This window comes from Polyergus mexicanus, unplaced genomic scaffold (assembly GCF_030449975.1).
Source record: "Polyergus mexicanus isolate NDT 795.1 unplaced genomic scaffold, iyPolMexi1.0 SCAF_13, whole genome shotgun sequence".
NCBI classification, from domain to species: domain Eukaryota; kingdom Metazoa; phylum Arthropoda; class Insecta; order Hymenoptera; family Formicidae; genus Polyergus; species Polyergus mexicanus.
Window position 1 is genome coordinate 5,706,070 of NW_027223333.1, and position 17,911 is coordinate 5,723,980.

General features: G+C 35.8%; 1 protein-coding gene across 4 annotated transcripts in view; it reads left to right on the forward strand.

Moving 5' to 3' along the window:
- The window catches only part of LOC138938833 (amyloid beta A4 precursor protein-binding family B member 1-interacting protein), a 141,157-nt gene that overhangs the window by 37,914 nt on the left and 85,332 nt on the right, over nt 1–17,911 (forward strand). For 2 of the 4 annotated variants that reach the window (XM_070306147.1, XM_070306148.1), the window contains exon 2: nt 12,479–12,603. In XM_070306147.1, coding sequence (XP_070162248.1) covers nt 12,505–12,603 — 99 coding nt within the window. In that variant the 5' untranslated portion in view covers nt 12,479–12,504. Of the gene's footprint in view, nt 1–12,473; nt 12,604–17,911 lie in introns of all 4 variants that reach the window. The other 2 variants (XM_070306146.1, XM_070306144.1) reach the window with 1 other exon arrangement.

Consider the following 17,911-nt stretch of genomic DNA (forward strand, 5'->3'; position numbering starts at 1 on the left):
GAAAGCTCTCGAAGCAAGCTACAAGAATATTAAATAAAAAATGGGGGTTTCTATTTAAGATTTTAAAGTTGACCTTCACATGACCTTCAAATGATTTGCCAAGGTCAAATCATTGTCACCATCTTATGGCCCCCTCGAAACCAAACAACTTTTGTCTGAAACATTTTTCTCTTCCGGGCTTGGTTTCTGAGATATTCGACTGGATGGATTAAAATGGGCCACCCAGTATACAGAGTTACTCGGGTGCTCGCGATATACTTCGACAATCGTTCATTCACCATCTACTGTTCCCTGTATTTCGCCTATCGTACGAATTCCTTCAAATTCCACGCGTTCGATTTCGTGAAAGATTTGGCATCTTTCAACTCGAAACACAAATGAATCGTTGAAGACTAAAACGATGCAAGTTTAAATGACTTCGTCTCTTAGCGATTTACAGAATAAGTGAGGATAACATCTTGTGGAAATTAAATTATACTGACGTCTGAGTGTGCATGGCGTAGGAATGATGCGATCATTTTATTCTTCACACATTTTATCTTATCAAATTCTAATTACGTTTCATGTAATTAGAAAAAGAGCCTAGAACTTCGTTAAATTTGATGTTTTAATAAACTTTTATATAATTTTAGATTAGTATTTTCGAATTTATACAATTATAATATTTATTAACACCATGTAACTTACGTTAGTATTATTTTACCTATTTAATTTATTGTAATTTTTTTTCAAGAACTTAAACATAAACCTCTGTTTATCAATTGTACGGTAGTAACGACCAAGCGATATCAGAATAAAATGAATCATAACAGAAATGTCGTAAAAAGTTTATCATAAAATATAATTATATTATTATAACATATAATATAATTCATAATTATAATTTATCATATTATAAAATAATTGATGTGGGATAATGATCTTATAAATACAATTGATAATGCATTTGTTCGCTAATTACGAAATATAACGCGTGCTTATTAATTTTGATTAATAAATAACGTCTCATTATAATCGATATAAAATCATAATCCCTGCCAATAATGATGTAGTAAAAAGCGATAACAGTTCACGTGATTATTTCGTCGCTCTTGCGTAATATCCGGCGCTGCTCCAGTTATAGAATCCCGTATACTTTTCTTGGTATAGGCTGGATTGGATCTGTGATTTGTTTTTCGTAGAAATATCGCGTGTACTTTATTATAGATCGGCGCTTAAGCATAGTTGAAAAATCTGCTACCAATGTTGTGATTTTTCCGGGAAACGCCCAGCGGGCGCCCGACTTGATTATTTTTTGAATGAATCACGAAGAGCGAGATCTATTTATTAATCTGATGATTCCGAAATGCCCGCATTGAAGTCCAGATTAATTTTAGCTGTAGTAGCTACACAAAGTATCTACTTTATTTAAAAATTTTATTTGTGTTAAATATGTATAATTTTGTTATAAATTTTTTCATATTCTATATACTTTGGAATTAATTTTCTGTTCAATTTCGCGTATTAGATATAACCTGGATAGTTGAATGTTTATTTATTATACAGGGTGTCCCATTTTAAAGGACCCACTCAAATAATGACACAAATCAATTAGTATAAAAAAACAATAGTTTTTAAGAAAATTATTTATGATGTATTTTTTTAAACAATTTTTTTTTCGCATTAATTGATTTGTCTCATTATTCTGTACATAAAAGTATTACGGTAAGATTATCGAAAACTGAATATTTTATGAGATATTTAATTTTTTATATCAAAATATGTCAGATTAAAATATAAAATAACTCAAAAAGTACTTAATAAAAAAATACTTTATTAAGTATAGTGTTTTGGAAAGCTCTCGATGTCAGCTACAAGAATACTAAATAAAAAATGGGGGTTTCCGATTAAGATTTTAAAGTTGACCTTCACATAACCTTCAAATAATTTTTCAAGGTCAAATCATTGTCACCGTCTTATGGCCCCCTTGAAGCCACACAACTTTTGTTTGAAACATTGTTCAATTTAACGCAGTGTTTTTGAGATATTTGAGTGGGTCCTTTAAAATGGGACACCCTGTATATACAGGATCGTCCACTATAAATCTGTCCATCTAATTGTAAAAAATATTTATACATTAATTTACATTTATATATAATTTGTATTAAAATGTTTATAATTTTAATAGAATTTCAATATTATTTATATACATAAAAAAATATAAATAAATATAAAATATATCTTTTAATATTTATAATTTCAATAGAATTATAATAATGATTTAATGAAAGTATGATAAATAATATGAGACAAGCCGAAAGAAAAGATAAAGAGTACGCAGTCGATACCCGAAACCGGATATGTATCGTACGGGTTGTATTTTGCGAGAGTGCACTTGCAGCGCAGCATGAGGGCGAACATGACGCGCCGCCGCTACTCGACGTCATCGCTCGACGAACCGGAACGCGCGATGTAGAACAATCCTGGCATTCACGCCGATTCTCCGATGAGCCACAGATACCCGCTGACTTATTAACACGGGGAAATATGTATGAGCGTCGTGCGTTGCGCCGCGCTTGCCAAAGTGTACGCGCGAAAGCCAATCCTACATCGCGATCGTCGAGGAAACACGGTGAGAATTTTGATCGCCTGTCAGAGAAGTAGTCACGAAGGGAGAGTTTCGTGCCGAAGAATCTCGGCATCGCAAATTCCTATCAATGTTAAAATTAGCTAAAAATCTCTGTGAGAAACCAGTGAAAAAAAAAATTATTCAACATTCTCGGATTGAGAAACAAATGAAATAATATCTATTATACGTAGCTTTACAATCGAAGAATATTATAAGCGCATATAATATTATACTTTTATTATGCATACATATATTGTATATAAATATATGCAAGGTATATTTTATTATTAAAAAAGAAAGTACCCCTTGTAATTTTTTTATCACGATATTTCACAGAAGAATGATTTAAAATTTACATTCATCGTAAGATCGCGTAGTAAAATTGATTATTGTTAAATTTTTATTATCGCGATCATACAGAGGTAGTCCAAAATATTCGATGAGATCGACATTTTTTTTTTCCTTTTTTCATATTCAAACGTTTATTTCTCGTTGCACTTCCGTGAATCCGTTGTTCCGTCCCTTCGTTTCCACAATTCCTCCTTTCACTTTGTCTCGCTATCCTACTCTCCGTCGTCGAGTTCGGCGAAGCTCTTTCTCTTTCGGGATCGTCCTCTCCTCTCGAGAAGGAGAATCGCGAAAGTGCGTAACGCGGCGCCACAAAAGGAAGAAGAGCGAAGGCGAGTCGGCGTGGAACGAATATGGAGTGCGTCGAAACGAGACAACGAGAGAGAGAGAGAGAGAGAGAGAGAGAGAGAGAGAGAGAGAGAGAGAGAGAAAGAGAGAGAGAGAACAGAAGGAACAGAACGAACGAGAGAACGACTGGAAATAAAATTTATTTAACTTTGTCAATTAAATGTAAATTTAATTAATGCTTAGCTGAGTTCGTTTCTCTTCCAATTTTCGTCTTTATTATTGAAATAATTATGTAATAATTATATGTACGTGTAATTTTTTTTTTTATGTATAGTATAATATAATATTTTCATGATATGTTATTAAATTTCAAAGTGTTATTAATTTATCAATAATTAATTTGTAGTTTTCGATTATTTTCGTATACGTGTTATATTGTATATTATTATTATAGCAATGGCTGTGTAAGTACGTGATAATTTGATTATCCATTTGTTAAGATAAACGATAATGATAAAACGTTCTTGACGCTTAATAATCGTCTCGTGAATAATTAATGGCAATATTTCCGACGAACGTTAATACATAATTTTTAAAGGGTCATATATCTCTGTCGTGGCGAAAATGCGATCTTCGCAAGAAGATATATATCCTAGTCAAATAGTATGCGTCGCGCATTTGTAATTCAAATATCGCAACATTGTCCATTGGATAAACAGGCCGGAATCTTTCCTCCTGCATGCGTAAAATACTACATGTCCAGGACTGGTTGCTTATACGAGATGACGTTATTGTATTGAAGATGCCGTCATTGTCTATCGTTAATATTTTTATACAGGATGTCTCGGAAAGACACGGTGCGGGATTATTGGGAAAAACTAGCAGATGTGCCACGTAATATCGAAGAGAGCCTAGTTTTCGAGAGAGTTACCAGGTATATGAATATGATACCGGAATTTGCCCATAGCTGGTCCTAGCTGTCAATGTAGTTACCGTCAAACCGCGTCATTGGCGCCATTTTCTTGTTTTGACATCTGATAAAGATTTTCGACTCACAACAATACAAGTTTCATACAACAGCATAGTTTTTAATAGCGTTGAACATGTGGAATTTTGTGCCTGGAAACTACGATTTGCGGACAGCATTGATTTTTCTGTTACCATTTGAAGAAAACTGCTGCAGAATCGCATCGAATGCTTGTCGAAGCTTACGGTGAGCGTGCTCTTGGTAAATCACGGTGCTTTGAGCGGTTTAAAAAATTCAAAAGTGGCGATTTTGACGTGAGAAACGAAGAACGTGGAAGACCACCGAAAAAGTTTGAAGACAGCGAATTGCAAACATTGTTGGATGAGGACGACGCTCAAACGCAACGACAACTCGATTTGAATCAAGCTTTGCGTGAAAAACGACCAGAATATCAAAAAAGGCGACACAAAGTGATTTTGCTTCACGATAATGCACCATCATACACAGCAAAACCGATCAAGGAAACGATTGAGGCGTTTAGTTGGGAAATACTTTCGCATGCGGCTTACTCGCCAGACTTGGCTCCATCCGATTACTATTTATTTGCATCGATGGGACACGCACTTACTGTGAGCAGCGCTTCACTTCTTACGAAAATGTACGAAAATGGCTCGATGACTGGTTTGCCTCAAAGGAGCAACAGTTTTTTTGGCGTGGCATCGACAAATTGTCAGAGAGATGGGAAAAATGTGCGATACTTGGAATAAAATATTTTTTATCATTTTCATACAAAAAACGTGTATTTTCTATACAAAAATTCCGATTTCATATTTATATATCTGGTAAAAAGCTAAGGAAAAGAAAGATGTTTCTTCCTTAGTAACAAGATTGATGGGAAAATATTATTATCGACTGAAATAATAAATTTTCTATTCTATTATCGTCGATCGTGGCAAATAGGCTATTTAGTTATTGTATAAATAATAATAAAATGTATTAAATATATTTATTAATATTATAGAAGAATAATAAAGAAAGCAGAAGCTATAGATTAATTTAAAAAAATTAATTAATTTAACAAAAAATGTCAAGAACGCTTCGAAATTTATTGACACGTGTGTGTATATCATAGAAAGATTGGAATTAAAAATCTGTAAAACATATTTTAAGATATTATTTATCGTATTTAAAGTTATCGTGCAGAAATCGATATTTTATGCGCAATCAATATCACGACAATGTCATCATTGTTATTTCTTAATTCATGACAAATGACGGCTCCCTTGCGGGCAACAATCCGGAAGGTTCAATATCTGTTTTCGGGCGCGTGTCTCGCGTGCCAAGACAATCCGAGCGTCGTTTCGCGCAAATTGTCTTTAATCGCTCAACTGACGACGGTAGAGCTCCTCGGAGAGGTGGCTACGAAATACCCCAGGTGAGGTATTATTTAGCATCGCCATGGGCAACGACGGTTGCTTATCGAGCGATACCGTTCGTCGTTGTCCGTAGTGCATTGTCCGCGAACCCGCTATATACCTATATTCTACTCGGTCAAACAGAATTAAAAAAAGAAAAAAAAAGAAATGGTTTCTACGTCTACGATGATATAAAAGAATTATCAATGAATAATTCAGTGCGACATAACTGACATTTACAACTCTTCTATTCCGTAGCTGTACAACTATTGATTGCAACACGCCGATACTTTTATTTCGCGATTGATACACCTGTCAAGTTTGAAAAAAAATCTTCGAAGTGACGATCTTCGACCGGAGAAAATAATAAATGACAAATATAAATGAGTAGCCTCGATTAATTTGACATGACAATTTTTCATTAAAAAACATTGTTATATAAAGATGTATTTGAATAATGAACAATTATGCATCGGTGAAGATCTTAACAAATCTAATACAATATATAAACATTAGATGAAAAAAAAATCTTATTTTCTGTTTAATAAACTTGCTTTAATAGAATCTCGATTTGGAATTTATTGTCAGTCGCTAAGATATCTAACGAAAAGCGAAGGAATTTCCGGTGCATATATATGATTGTTTTAATTTCTGGAATTCCGTCTTTTCACGTCGCGGAACCTTTAGCGAATGACGGAAGATTTCTCAGGGTTGTTTTCGTACTCATGTGAGTCATCGCGGACACCCCCTCGAGCATTCGCGAAGATCCGTCGAATCCATCGTTCCGAGTTTCTCCGACCCCTCGTATCCCGATGTCCGCGGAATTTCTTTGCGGCGAGGGGCAGGCCTCTGTTCCGTAAGGCGGATCTGAACGCTAGAAGGTGAGGATCGATCGAATCGGGGCGTTGCACACGGAGAGAACTCTACGTGAAAGAGGAGACAAGGCTCGAGGAAAGACGGCGTGCGTCCTTCCCGAGAGACTTCCGCCATTGCCGTGACAGCAAAGCGCTTCCGGCAAACATTTCTTCTCGTTTCTTTCGCTATATATCGCACAATAATTTTACGTAAAATAATACACGCTTCTAAAAGCCATGGGACGAGATAGTTACATTCTGTGGATAATTTTAACCAAATGCCGCGTAAGAAACAACTGCATTATCCCAATTCATCTTTATGACGTTTCATTCTATATTTCCGATTGTTACAAATCGAAACAAATATAATTATTATATATAACGTTTAATTATGCTAATTTATAAATATTATAATTATAATTTTATAATTAATATAATATTTATAGTATTGTTATATTCAATTATATTATTATTATATAATATTGAAAGTAATATATAATTATAATAATATATTATTATTTCAATATATTTTATACATATATATTTTTATATAAAATTAAAACTAAAGAGGATTAAAGAAAAGCGAGCAAAACGCGTCTTAGAAATTAATTTATTAATGTTTCCGTTCTTGTTACCTACAAACTGATACTGGCTGCGTTGCCAGTATTTTACGATATCAGTCCGGATATATCTCTTAACTTGATCAAAATATCGATTCCCATTTCCGTGTCGCATCCTGCTTCATCGCGTATCCGAAATATCGATTCGACGACGATCCCTTCCATTTTCTCGCTGCCTCGCGCGGTGTAATCCTCGAGGCGCTTCCTTCAAGAAGCCCGTCCCTCGTGTTGATCCTTGTGATATCTCGAGTATCCTCGATCTCTGGTAAATTATCCGCTACGAGCTTGGCACGGGCAAGGAGATATCGCTAATTCGACGATAAATACTTCTCGAGTCGAGAACTGGCAATGGTACAACTGACAAGCGTCGCGGTGATATCTTGTTGATAACGCTGTCTTATCTAGTCAGCTGAAAGGGGTTTCGAGGACTGGTTAGGTTCTCTTTCACCTGAATCGATCGATCATAGATCGATTTCGTCGATTTGTAACAGAAATTTTTCCGAGCAATATCGCGCATCGATGATAAAAGAGACAGGGAAAGTTGCGTTGGATTCTCCATCGTTTTATCAGAGTCTAAATAAAGCCGTTTACTACTATGACGCGATCGATTACTACGCTCGCGTGTGCATTGAAGGATGAACCCTACGTACGCAGTAGAAGGAAGAGGCATTCTCGTTATCGATGCAGGAACCCGTTTCTTCGGTTTGAAAGAAAGAGAGAGGGAGATTTGTAAGTCGTCTAGCTCTCTGCAACATCGGTTATGTCGCCGCTGCTGGAGAAGCGGGTGAGCTTTGTCTGCTCGTTGCATTATTAATCGAGCAATCGATATCTCAGTCTATGTTTCATGCACGCGTACCATGCCGTTATAGACACACAGATATCGTTCCATCAACTTTATTTTATTATTTTCTTAGCTTTTTGATTTCACTCCATAATGCGCAAGATGTCCTGTAATTTGAGAGATATGATATTTGATGATTTAATATATATATATATATATATATATATATACAGGGAGTCCCATTTTAAAGGACCCATTCAAATATCTCAGAAACACTGCGTTAAATCGAAAAATGTTTCAAACAAAATCATTTGAAGATCATGTAAAGGTCAACTTTAAAATCTTAAATGGAAATCCCTATTTTTTTATTTAGTATTCTTGTAGCTTGCCTCGAGAGCTTTCCAAAACACTGTAATAAAGTATTTTTTCATTAAGTACTTTATGAGTTATTTTATATTTTAATCTGACATCTTTTGATATAAAAAATTAAATATCTCATAAAATAGTTAGTTTTCGATAATCTCACCGTAATACTTTTATGTACAGAATAATGATACAAATCAATTAGTATAAAAAAATGATAGTTTTTAAAAAAATTATTTACGATGTATTTTTTTAAACAATTATTTGTTTTTTGTTTTTTTTTGCACTAATTGATTTGTCTCATTATTCTGTACATAAAAGTATTACGGTAAGATTATCGAAAACTGAATATTTTACGAGATATTTAATTTTTTATATCAAAAGATGTCAGATTAAAATATAAAATAACTCAAAAAGTACTTGATAAAAAAATACTTTATTATAGTGTTTTGGAAAGCTCTCGATGTCAGCTACAAGAATACTGAATAAAAAATGGGGGTTTCTATTTAAGATTTTAAAGTTGACTTTCACATCACCTTCAAATGATTTTCCAAGGTCAAATCATTGTCACCATCTTATGGCCCCCTTGAAGCCACACAACTTTTGTTTGAAACATTCTTCGATTTAACGCAGTGTTTCTGAGATATTTGAGTGGGTCCTTTAAAATGGGACTGTATATAAACATATGCGTATAAAAAATCATTAAATATATTATATCATATTATATTTCTCAAAAAAAGAAGGTGTTATAATCATATATTACTTATACGTTTATATATATCTGGAATAAAAAGACATAAAACAATCCAGGAAGCACGGAGTGTATAATGACATTCTCTCTGGCACGAGTATACTTGTTTTGATGGCAAGAAAGTTGTATCGTCCAACATGGCATAGATTTTCCATCCCCATTATATACTCGTTCTATTTGCGACTCATCGCGGTAAAATCCTTGCAAAGACACCTCGTGCAGCGCATCCAGTAAACTCGTTTCTCTCTTTCTCTCTCTCTCTCTCTCTTTTTTTTTTTTATCTTTTATTCGTCTGCCCGTCCGCAATTAGCGCTCTTGCAATTTTGCGCTCCCTTCGGTGGAATGCAGCACTATTTCTCGGCGCTAATTCTCTTCGTGGCGTGATGTGCGTTTACGCAAAGTTGCGTTCCACGACGTACCGCATAATTCAGCTCGAGCACGCACTACGCGCCGGGGTGTCCGGCGATTTAAAACCCGCGACCCGCACCGCGTGTTTGCAGCTCTTATAAGAAGTTAAGACACTAATCGTCTTATTAAACGTGACAGCTGGAAACGAAAATTTGATTTCAGCGAAAATTTTTCTCTTTCGGATCAATCGCGCGAGAAATAAAATTCATAATCTTATTCTATTTAAAATTAAATTTTTTTTTTATAAAAAAATTAAATAATGGCTTTTATATATATATATATATTTAATCTAGTGTGAAAATTACAAAATTTACTAATTAATATTATCCGAAAATTAATATAAATGAATATACAAGCATATATTTGTAAAATTTTTTATGTTGCTGTAGAAAACACGAGAATTTTTTTAAATAAACTAATCTAGCCATAGATAGATTGGAAATTAAACTTGGATTGAAACTAATCGTAGAAGCATGCGACTGATCTCGCTGAAGGTCCTTCGACGAGAGACGGTGAAGGAAACGATTGCATTGTTGCAGCGTGACGGTATCGAAATCAACTGTGAAGCGGATTGCAAATTTACCTTTAACGAGAATGGAGTTAACGATTTCCGGACGAAACGCATGCATCGTTGCAATCGCTGCAGAAAAAAAAGATCGATTTATGCCGCGATCATTAGGACCACGTTTCGTCCGGATTAGCGCAAATGAGGAGGGAAAGGGAAGTTGCAGAGCGACGAGTGCGAGACATTTGATTTCTCTCGAGGCAATCCAACGTCGAATTAATTTTCATTTACCGCTTGATAGCATCGTGTGCACTTGACCGCGATGGGAATGGGTGCGACAAATTAATTTAATGTCTCATTAACACCTGTAATTAACGACTTAATTCTCGATATTTAACAGTATTTTTAATTCTGTAATGCGCATGCACTTTTACCTTAGATCTACGTCAACCTTCGCGGAAAATAATACGGCTGTTAATTAGAACGAAACGCATTTGATTTCGCTGCAGCAGCTACTGGTAGTAAATATGTAGCATTTACATGTAAATAACATTGTAGTTTCTTGTTTTGTTAAGTATTTCGGGAAGTTGTTATTAATCTTGAAATTATATTTCCAAGCGATTATGAAATATTATATTTGTCTATACATATTATTTTATACTTTTTTTTACATTTTACAAAAAAATTGAACATTTAATTCGTTTTTTTTTTCATCATCTAATATTATTATACACTTAATCGCATACAATTTCCGTATATTTAGTTGTACTTTAATATGCCATACCTAACAAGATATTAGATGATTGCATAAGTTCGTGCCCGATTTTCATATATGGCATTAAGTTGCTGCATGGCGGAGTTCTATTGTTTTCGTGTGGTAATTGTTGCTTACACCGAATAGATAACGTTGTCTTGTGTCAATTTAGCGTCAGATATTGTTCAGATAAGTCCATTTGTGCATAAGAGAAATCATTAAAAATGGAGAACGAAAAAGTGCATTTGCAGCATGTAATGCTATATGAATTTCGGAAAGGCGTGAGTGTTGGGATTGCACAAAAAATATTCAAAGCGCAATTTATTTGGACCGCGCTCCTGCTCTCCGAACAGTCAAAAAGTGGTTTGGCAGATTTCGAAATGGTGATTTCAACATGGAGGATCAACCCCGCTCTGGACGGCCTTCTGGCATCGATGATGACATTGTGCATGCCTTAGTGGAAAGAAACCCAAGAATTACAACTGAGGATATTGCTGAGAGGCTGAACATCGATAATTCAACCGCTTTTCGTCATTTAAAAAAGCTTGGATACATTTCCAAGCTTGATACGCGGGTGCCGCGTCTCCTGACTGAAAGGAATAAGCTGCGGGAAAACTGCAGGAGTTGCAATGGGAAATTCTGCAGCACCCGCCATATTCTCCAGATATTGCGCCTTCAGATTTTTATCTGTTCCGGTCTTTGCAGAATAGTTTAAATGGCAAGAATCTCAATTCCGAGGAAGCTGTCGAAAACCACCTTACAAACTTTTTTCAAGAAAAACCAAGTTCTTTCTTCAAAAATGGAATCGACAAGCTTATAGATGGTTGGAAAACCATTGTAGAAAAGAATGGAGACTATATAATTGATTAATAAAAGTGTTATCTCTAAAATATAATCTATTGAAGTTTATATTTAAATCGGGCACGAACTTATGCAATCACCCAATACAATTTATCGAATTTAAGTAAGACAACCGTATAAATACGCGTCAATTAATTATAACGAAGCGTTTCAGTTTACGGCACGAGCCATTTTCCGTGTCCAATTATACGAGTTAATGAAAAGGAATTATGACAAAGCGACATTGGGCCGCTCGCGTTTCTATGATCACGGTTCCACTAATGGGCAATTTCGGGCCAAGGCCCGGCAATACACGTACAACACACATATACGTTACCACTAATATACTCTAAATGTTTCGTCAACATTTCTCCATGCCGTCGCAGCTGGTAACCGCAAGTTACCCTCGAGCGTAACAAAGCTGCTTTACGTAGACGGTACATATTTGTCGATGACATACTCGCGCGCATTGTGTAAAACGAATGCAAAATAACATGCCGATGGAAAATTACGTTACATCAAATATAATTATATTACATTTTATAATTTCTCAAAATTTTTATAACTTTTACGTGCCTTCCATAAATATATATTCGATAATTTGACGCGGTATCAATATTTTTATATCGTATATTGGACATCGTAGTTAAGAAAAACAAATTTTTCAAATTCTCTTAAGATTCCCTTTCGGTTCTATAAAATAAATCCAATTCCAATAATAGAATCATAATTTATTTGCCGCTATTATTTTGTTCAATTTTTCTCGCCAACGTTTTAATCGCTAGGAAGCGACATTTTGAGATCGCGTTTAATTTTCAAACTCGTGTGTTTCGCGTATACTAATTGAATGATTCGCGTCGAAGAGAAATCTCGAATATGTTCCCGATCTTTTTTTTTTTTTTTGTATGTTTAAAATATCGTATAGAAATGTCTCGAGAAAGGATTTAACGAAATCTAAACTTTCTGTGCAGAGAAGACGATTCGACGAGCGTTTCGTTCATCATGGAACGATACGAGGAAGAAGCCGAGGACAGCGATAACGAGACAGATCCTGAGCAGCTTCTGAACGAGTGGCTGGGCGAGTTGGACAGTCTGACTGTGGTGAGTTTATATTTTTTTCCTCGCATTGTTAGCAACTTTACGGTCAAGAACCGCTGTCGTTAACGGCGTGTGGACAGCTTCGGGAAACAATCGTAGACGTTATATTAGATAGACATCATGTTTTTAACTATCTACAGAAAAAGTGGAGAAATTTTTATCTTTCAATAAACCGGTTATGTAAAAACAGGAATTAGATATAAAATGCAAACCCTCTTGCGTAGCAGCAATATTAATAAATTTCAAATACTTTTGAAAATAACTGTAAACATCGCGCGACACGCTAAGAATAATCAATTATAAATAGCACTCATACACAGGCAGTAGCTAAGGACTACTCGGACCCTTCGCAAATATTATCACGTACGTAACTGTCATTAATCATGAATGGCATATAGAGAGTGAAAAACTGCATCTTGTTTGTAAACATGACATTTACACATAATTAGGCTACATTGATTAATTATCATTTCTATATTAATACAAAATAGATTAATATTCCATGGAGATATAATATTCTCTATAATTTATAAATAATCCGAACACACAAACAAAATGATATATATACAGGGTGTCCCATTTTAAAGGACCCATTCAAATATCTCAGAAACACTGCGTTAAATCGGAAAATGTTTCAAACAAAAGTTGTGTGGCTTCATGGGGGCCATAAGATGGTGACAATGATTTGACCTTGGAAAATTATTTGAAGGTCACGTGAAGGTCAACTTTAAAATCTTAAATGGAAACCCCCATTTTTTATTTAGTATTCTTGTAGCTGACATCGAGAGCTTTCCAAAACACTATAATAAAGTATTTTTTTATCAAGTACTTTTTGAGTTATTTTATATTTTACTTAAATAAAAAATGGGAGTTTTCATTTAAGATTTTAAAGTTGACCTTCACATGACCTTCAAATGATTTTCCAAGGTCAAATCATTGTCACCATCTTATGGCCCCCTTGAAGCTACACAACTTTTGTTTGAAACATTTTTCGATTTAACGCAGTGTTTCTGAGATATTTGAGTGGGTCCTTTAAAATGGGACACCCTGTATATATATTAATACGAATTTGCTATATAACGTCTTTGATTAACGTCTCTATTTCACTACGTGAAATTTCGATCTGATTAGTTTGAAAGACGAGGCGATCCAATGAAGAGGCAGCCGCCGACAAACTGCCTCTCTAAGAGTACGTGCTTCTCAATTGGTGTCAATTGGTGCGCGGTATAAATGATTCGCCCAGTAGCTCGCATGAGAAGCCACTGATGCGAGTTCGCTTCCTTGAAAAGCGTGCACGTGCCTTCGTACGCCGTCTGTATTTCAATCTGTATCTGGGACTTGAAGTAATCGCCGTATTATGTAGTAAATCGAGAAATATTAATTAATTATTTACGTTGAATAAATTTCTTACAATTATAATTTTATAATTATCCAATATATATTTGTTTAATTCTCATAAATATATAAAATGTCTCTCTCGATATTTTGTAAATATTATTAATAATTAAAAAAAAAAACAAAAAAAAACATTGATATTATATATATATATATGACAATTGGACGCTACAATTAAATTATTTGCAATAGTGACAATTTTATTACAATATTTTATATACGTTTAAAAATTTAATCACACGATTCAATCGTAATAATTTTATCTTTAATAAAGCTTTCCGAGCTGATTCGGGAATAAAATAGATTTATTATTCGTCTATCTTCCCGGCTCTCTTGGCGATTTGCAGAAAAAGCGACTGCGAAATTACAGACTTGTTGGCAATTTGCCGTGTCTGAGTGATTCCGCGACGCGAACTTTATCCAATGGAAAAAGCCTTTAGCCGAAGTAGATCAACGGTCGTTCCTGCCGAGTGCTTTTAGCGCTTCCTGCCTAGAGGCTCGTGCGGTCGTCTCTAATTTTATTAAATCGCGGATAATCGCGTCCCGGACAGCTTCTCTGTTACGGCGTTGGTTGTATTGTATTTAGCAACTTTGAGCGTGCTGCAGGCACGATTATACCGAACAATTGGCGGAACGTCGTTAGGAAAAGTTTGACAGCTCCCCCTTTATCATTAGACTCGAGCGGATAAAAGTTCCAGTCTTCTACCTTGTGGAGGTTTCCGGCTAGCTTCGTCGGAGCGATAGAAATTTTTCGATTAAGGCCCGCAACGAGAAGATATTGCTTTTTTTTTTCTTCTTCTTCTTCACTATTTGCTATAACGAGACTTCCAGGAACTTGGAACAGATCTTCGTCACTCGTCGCCGCTTTAAGAATTTTACCGTTATCGACTTGTAGGCCGGCTTTTTTTTTTTTTTTTTTTTTTTTACAGAGGAATACTCGTTGAGTATTCTCTACTTTGCATACAGACGAGTACATTTTCGGAAGAAGTTTATTTTCAGAATTTCGAAGAAATGTTGAAAATGTTGAATTTTTTAAATATGACAATATATCGATTAATATTTTATTGAATATTAATGATCTTTTGTCTGTTTTTCTAAATCTGCATTCAGTTTGGCTTGAATATCATTCACGGATATCTTCCATGATATCCTCGACGATATTCTTAACGAACACAGTTTAAACTTTCATTATCAGTCGTATCAACGTGGCGTCGACTTAACTTACTTAATTTAGTGTGATTCAAAAATAGATTAGTTCCTGATATATATATATATATAGATTATATTTTAAATATCTAATTTCTGATGAATTTTAGCTGTCAAGCCGCGAGCTTGATTTGATTGCGAGCGCGACGCTTGATCGAGGAGTAAAAGTATTCGCTGAAAGTGAAACTCGCGACGAGAGAGTAACCTTGAACCTTCTTCAACGAAGGCACGGCGAATAGATACTCGAGAATCGAGTCTAGTCGGTAAAAGATGGATGAGTAGCCAGAAGTGCGCGAGCACATCCGCTTGTACTCTTCGTCGCGTTTCACGACGAAGATTCAGTGAATCGATAGCCGGGCAATTGATGTCGTTGCCCTGCTATCACGCGATGTTTACGATGTTGCGAAAGAACGAAGTTAAAATCGCGCCGGTTGGTTGGATGCAGTTGATGGTAAACAACCGATTAAAGAAGCATCGTTGAATAATTCTTTATCGAATGAGAGAAAGGTATTTGTATTAATTAATTAAAATTATATTGTTTAAGATTTGATTTTTTTTTTTTTTTTTTTTTTTAACGAGAGAAGAAGATGCAATTTCGAAGTAATAAAGGATTAGAACGATTCGCGCGGATCTTAATAGTCTGGTATTTCCACAAGTTTTTCAACTTATGATACTTGGCCGTCACTCGCGATCACGTGATCGTCGAACACTCATTCCAGAGATGAGTAATCATTTTTATCGGTGGACGAGATATGAAATTCTGACGAATCGCGCATAAAACTCGCGTGTTTTTACGAGTCGCGGGTAACTGCTGGAGCTTTCTCTCGACGTACTGTTGCTTCCTTCCTGTCGCTTTTATTTCGCGAGCGCTCTCGGATGTAACGCGAGCGGCGAGAAAAAGAGGAAAGAGAGGGAAAAAGGGAGCTTTTGCACTTGCACTTGGTAGCAGCGATGCATCGGAGGTCGGTCAAGGCGCCCGTACAGATCGATAGCCTGGCAACGCGGAACGGATAACGTTGCACTGGTGGTCGCTGACCCCTACGTGGCTACAGAACATTCGAGAGAACGTTGAAACAGAACGCTGAAACATCTTGCAAAATATTATTAGTCAGACGCACAGGTCGCTGTTACTTTCGCCTCGCGCTTCTCGGAGCGTTTCTTCGCGAAACATCTCCAACTGCGGATCGAAATTAATCCGCAAAAATTTCGAATTAATACATATAAAACGTAGTTGTGTACTCTGGCTTTCAATATAAAATAGAGGGATAAAGCGAATGACTGAGCGTGTTAATTAAAGAGATTAGTGAATAAAACATACGTAGTTATTTTGTTATTTTCGAGAAGAAACAATTTTATCGTGCAAAATAATTGAATGAAAATAAGGTTTGAGTTTTGAGATTAAAATGTATACCAGGTATACAAATATGAAACCGGAATTTTTGTATAGAAAATACACGTTTATTGTATGAAAATGATAAAAAATATTTTATTCCAAGTATCGCCCATTGCTAGCTATACATTTTTCCCATCTCTCTGACAATTTGTCGATGCCACGCCAAAAAAACTGTTGCTCCTTTGAGGCAAATCAGTCATCGAGCCATTTTCGTACATTTTCGTAAGAAGTGAAGCGCTGCTCACAGCAAGTGCGTGTCCCATCGATGCAAATAAGTAGTAATCGGATGGAGCCAAGTCTGGTGAGTAAGCCGCATGCGAAAGTATTTCCCAACTAAACGCCTCAAACGTTTCATTGACCGGTTTTGCTGTGTGTGATGGTGCATTATCGTGAAGCAAAATCACTTTGTGTCGCCTTTTTTGATATTCTGGTCGTTTTTCACGCAAAGCTTGATTCAAATCGAGTTGTCGTTGCGTTTGAGCGTCGTCCTCATCCAACAATGTTTGCAATTCGCTGTCTTCAAACTTTTTCGGTGGTCTTCCACGTTCTTCGTTTCTCACGTCAAAATCGCCACTTTTGAATTTTTTAAACCATTCAAAGCACTGTGATTTACCAAGAGCATGCTCACCGTAAGCTTCGACAAGCATTCGATGCGATTCTGCAGCAGTTTTCTTCAAATGGTAACAGAACATCAATGCTGTCCGCAAATCGTAGTTTCCAGGCACAAAATTCCACATGTTCAACGCTATTAAAAACTATGTTGTTGTATGAAACTTGTATTGTTGTGAGTTGAAAATCTTTATCAGATGTCAAAACAAGAAAATGGCGCCAATGACGCGGTTTGACGGTAACTACATTGACAGCTAGGGCCAGCTATGGGCAAATTCCGGTTTCATATTTATATACCTGGTATCGTACTAGATTACGCGAACTTAAATTAGAAATCAGATTACGCGCGTCGGACGCGATGGATAAATCTTGCAAAGTCCACGGCTCGCGTATGAGGAAACATATATTTTTCATTATCTTCGCCATGGTTCTGCGGATTATTTGCGATAATTATGGCCTCACGATCCTGATTATCATTCCAAGACGGGTATCGCGAATATACCGTAACGCATCGAGGTGCCATCCAATTTGCAGAGCGACATTCCGCCCTAGAACCGGGCATTTCGTGTGTCACATATACAAAATTACTCCTATGCCCCGCTCAATTGCATAATAGCTTTTCTCAGAAGACGCATGCCTTAATTATTCTCCCATCTTACATTTCTCGTGGATTGAAAACAACGAAACAGATTGCGGACATTCTCCGCT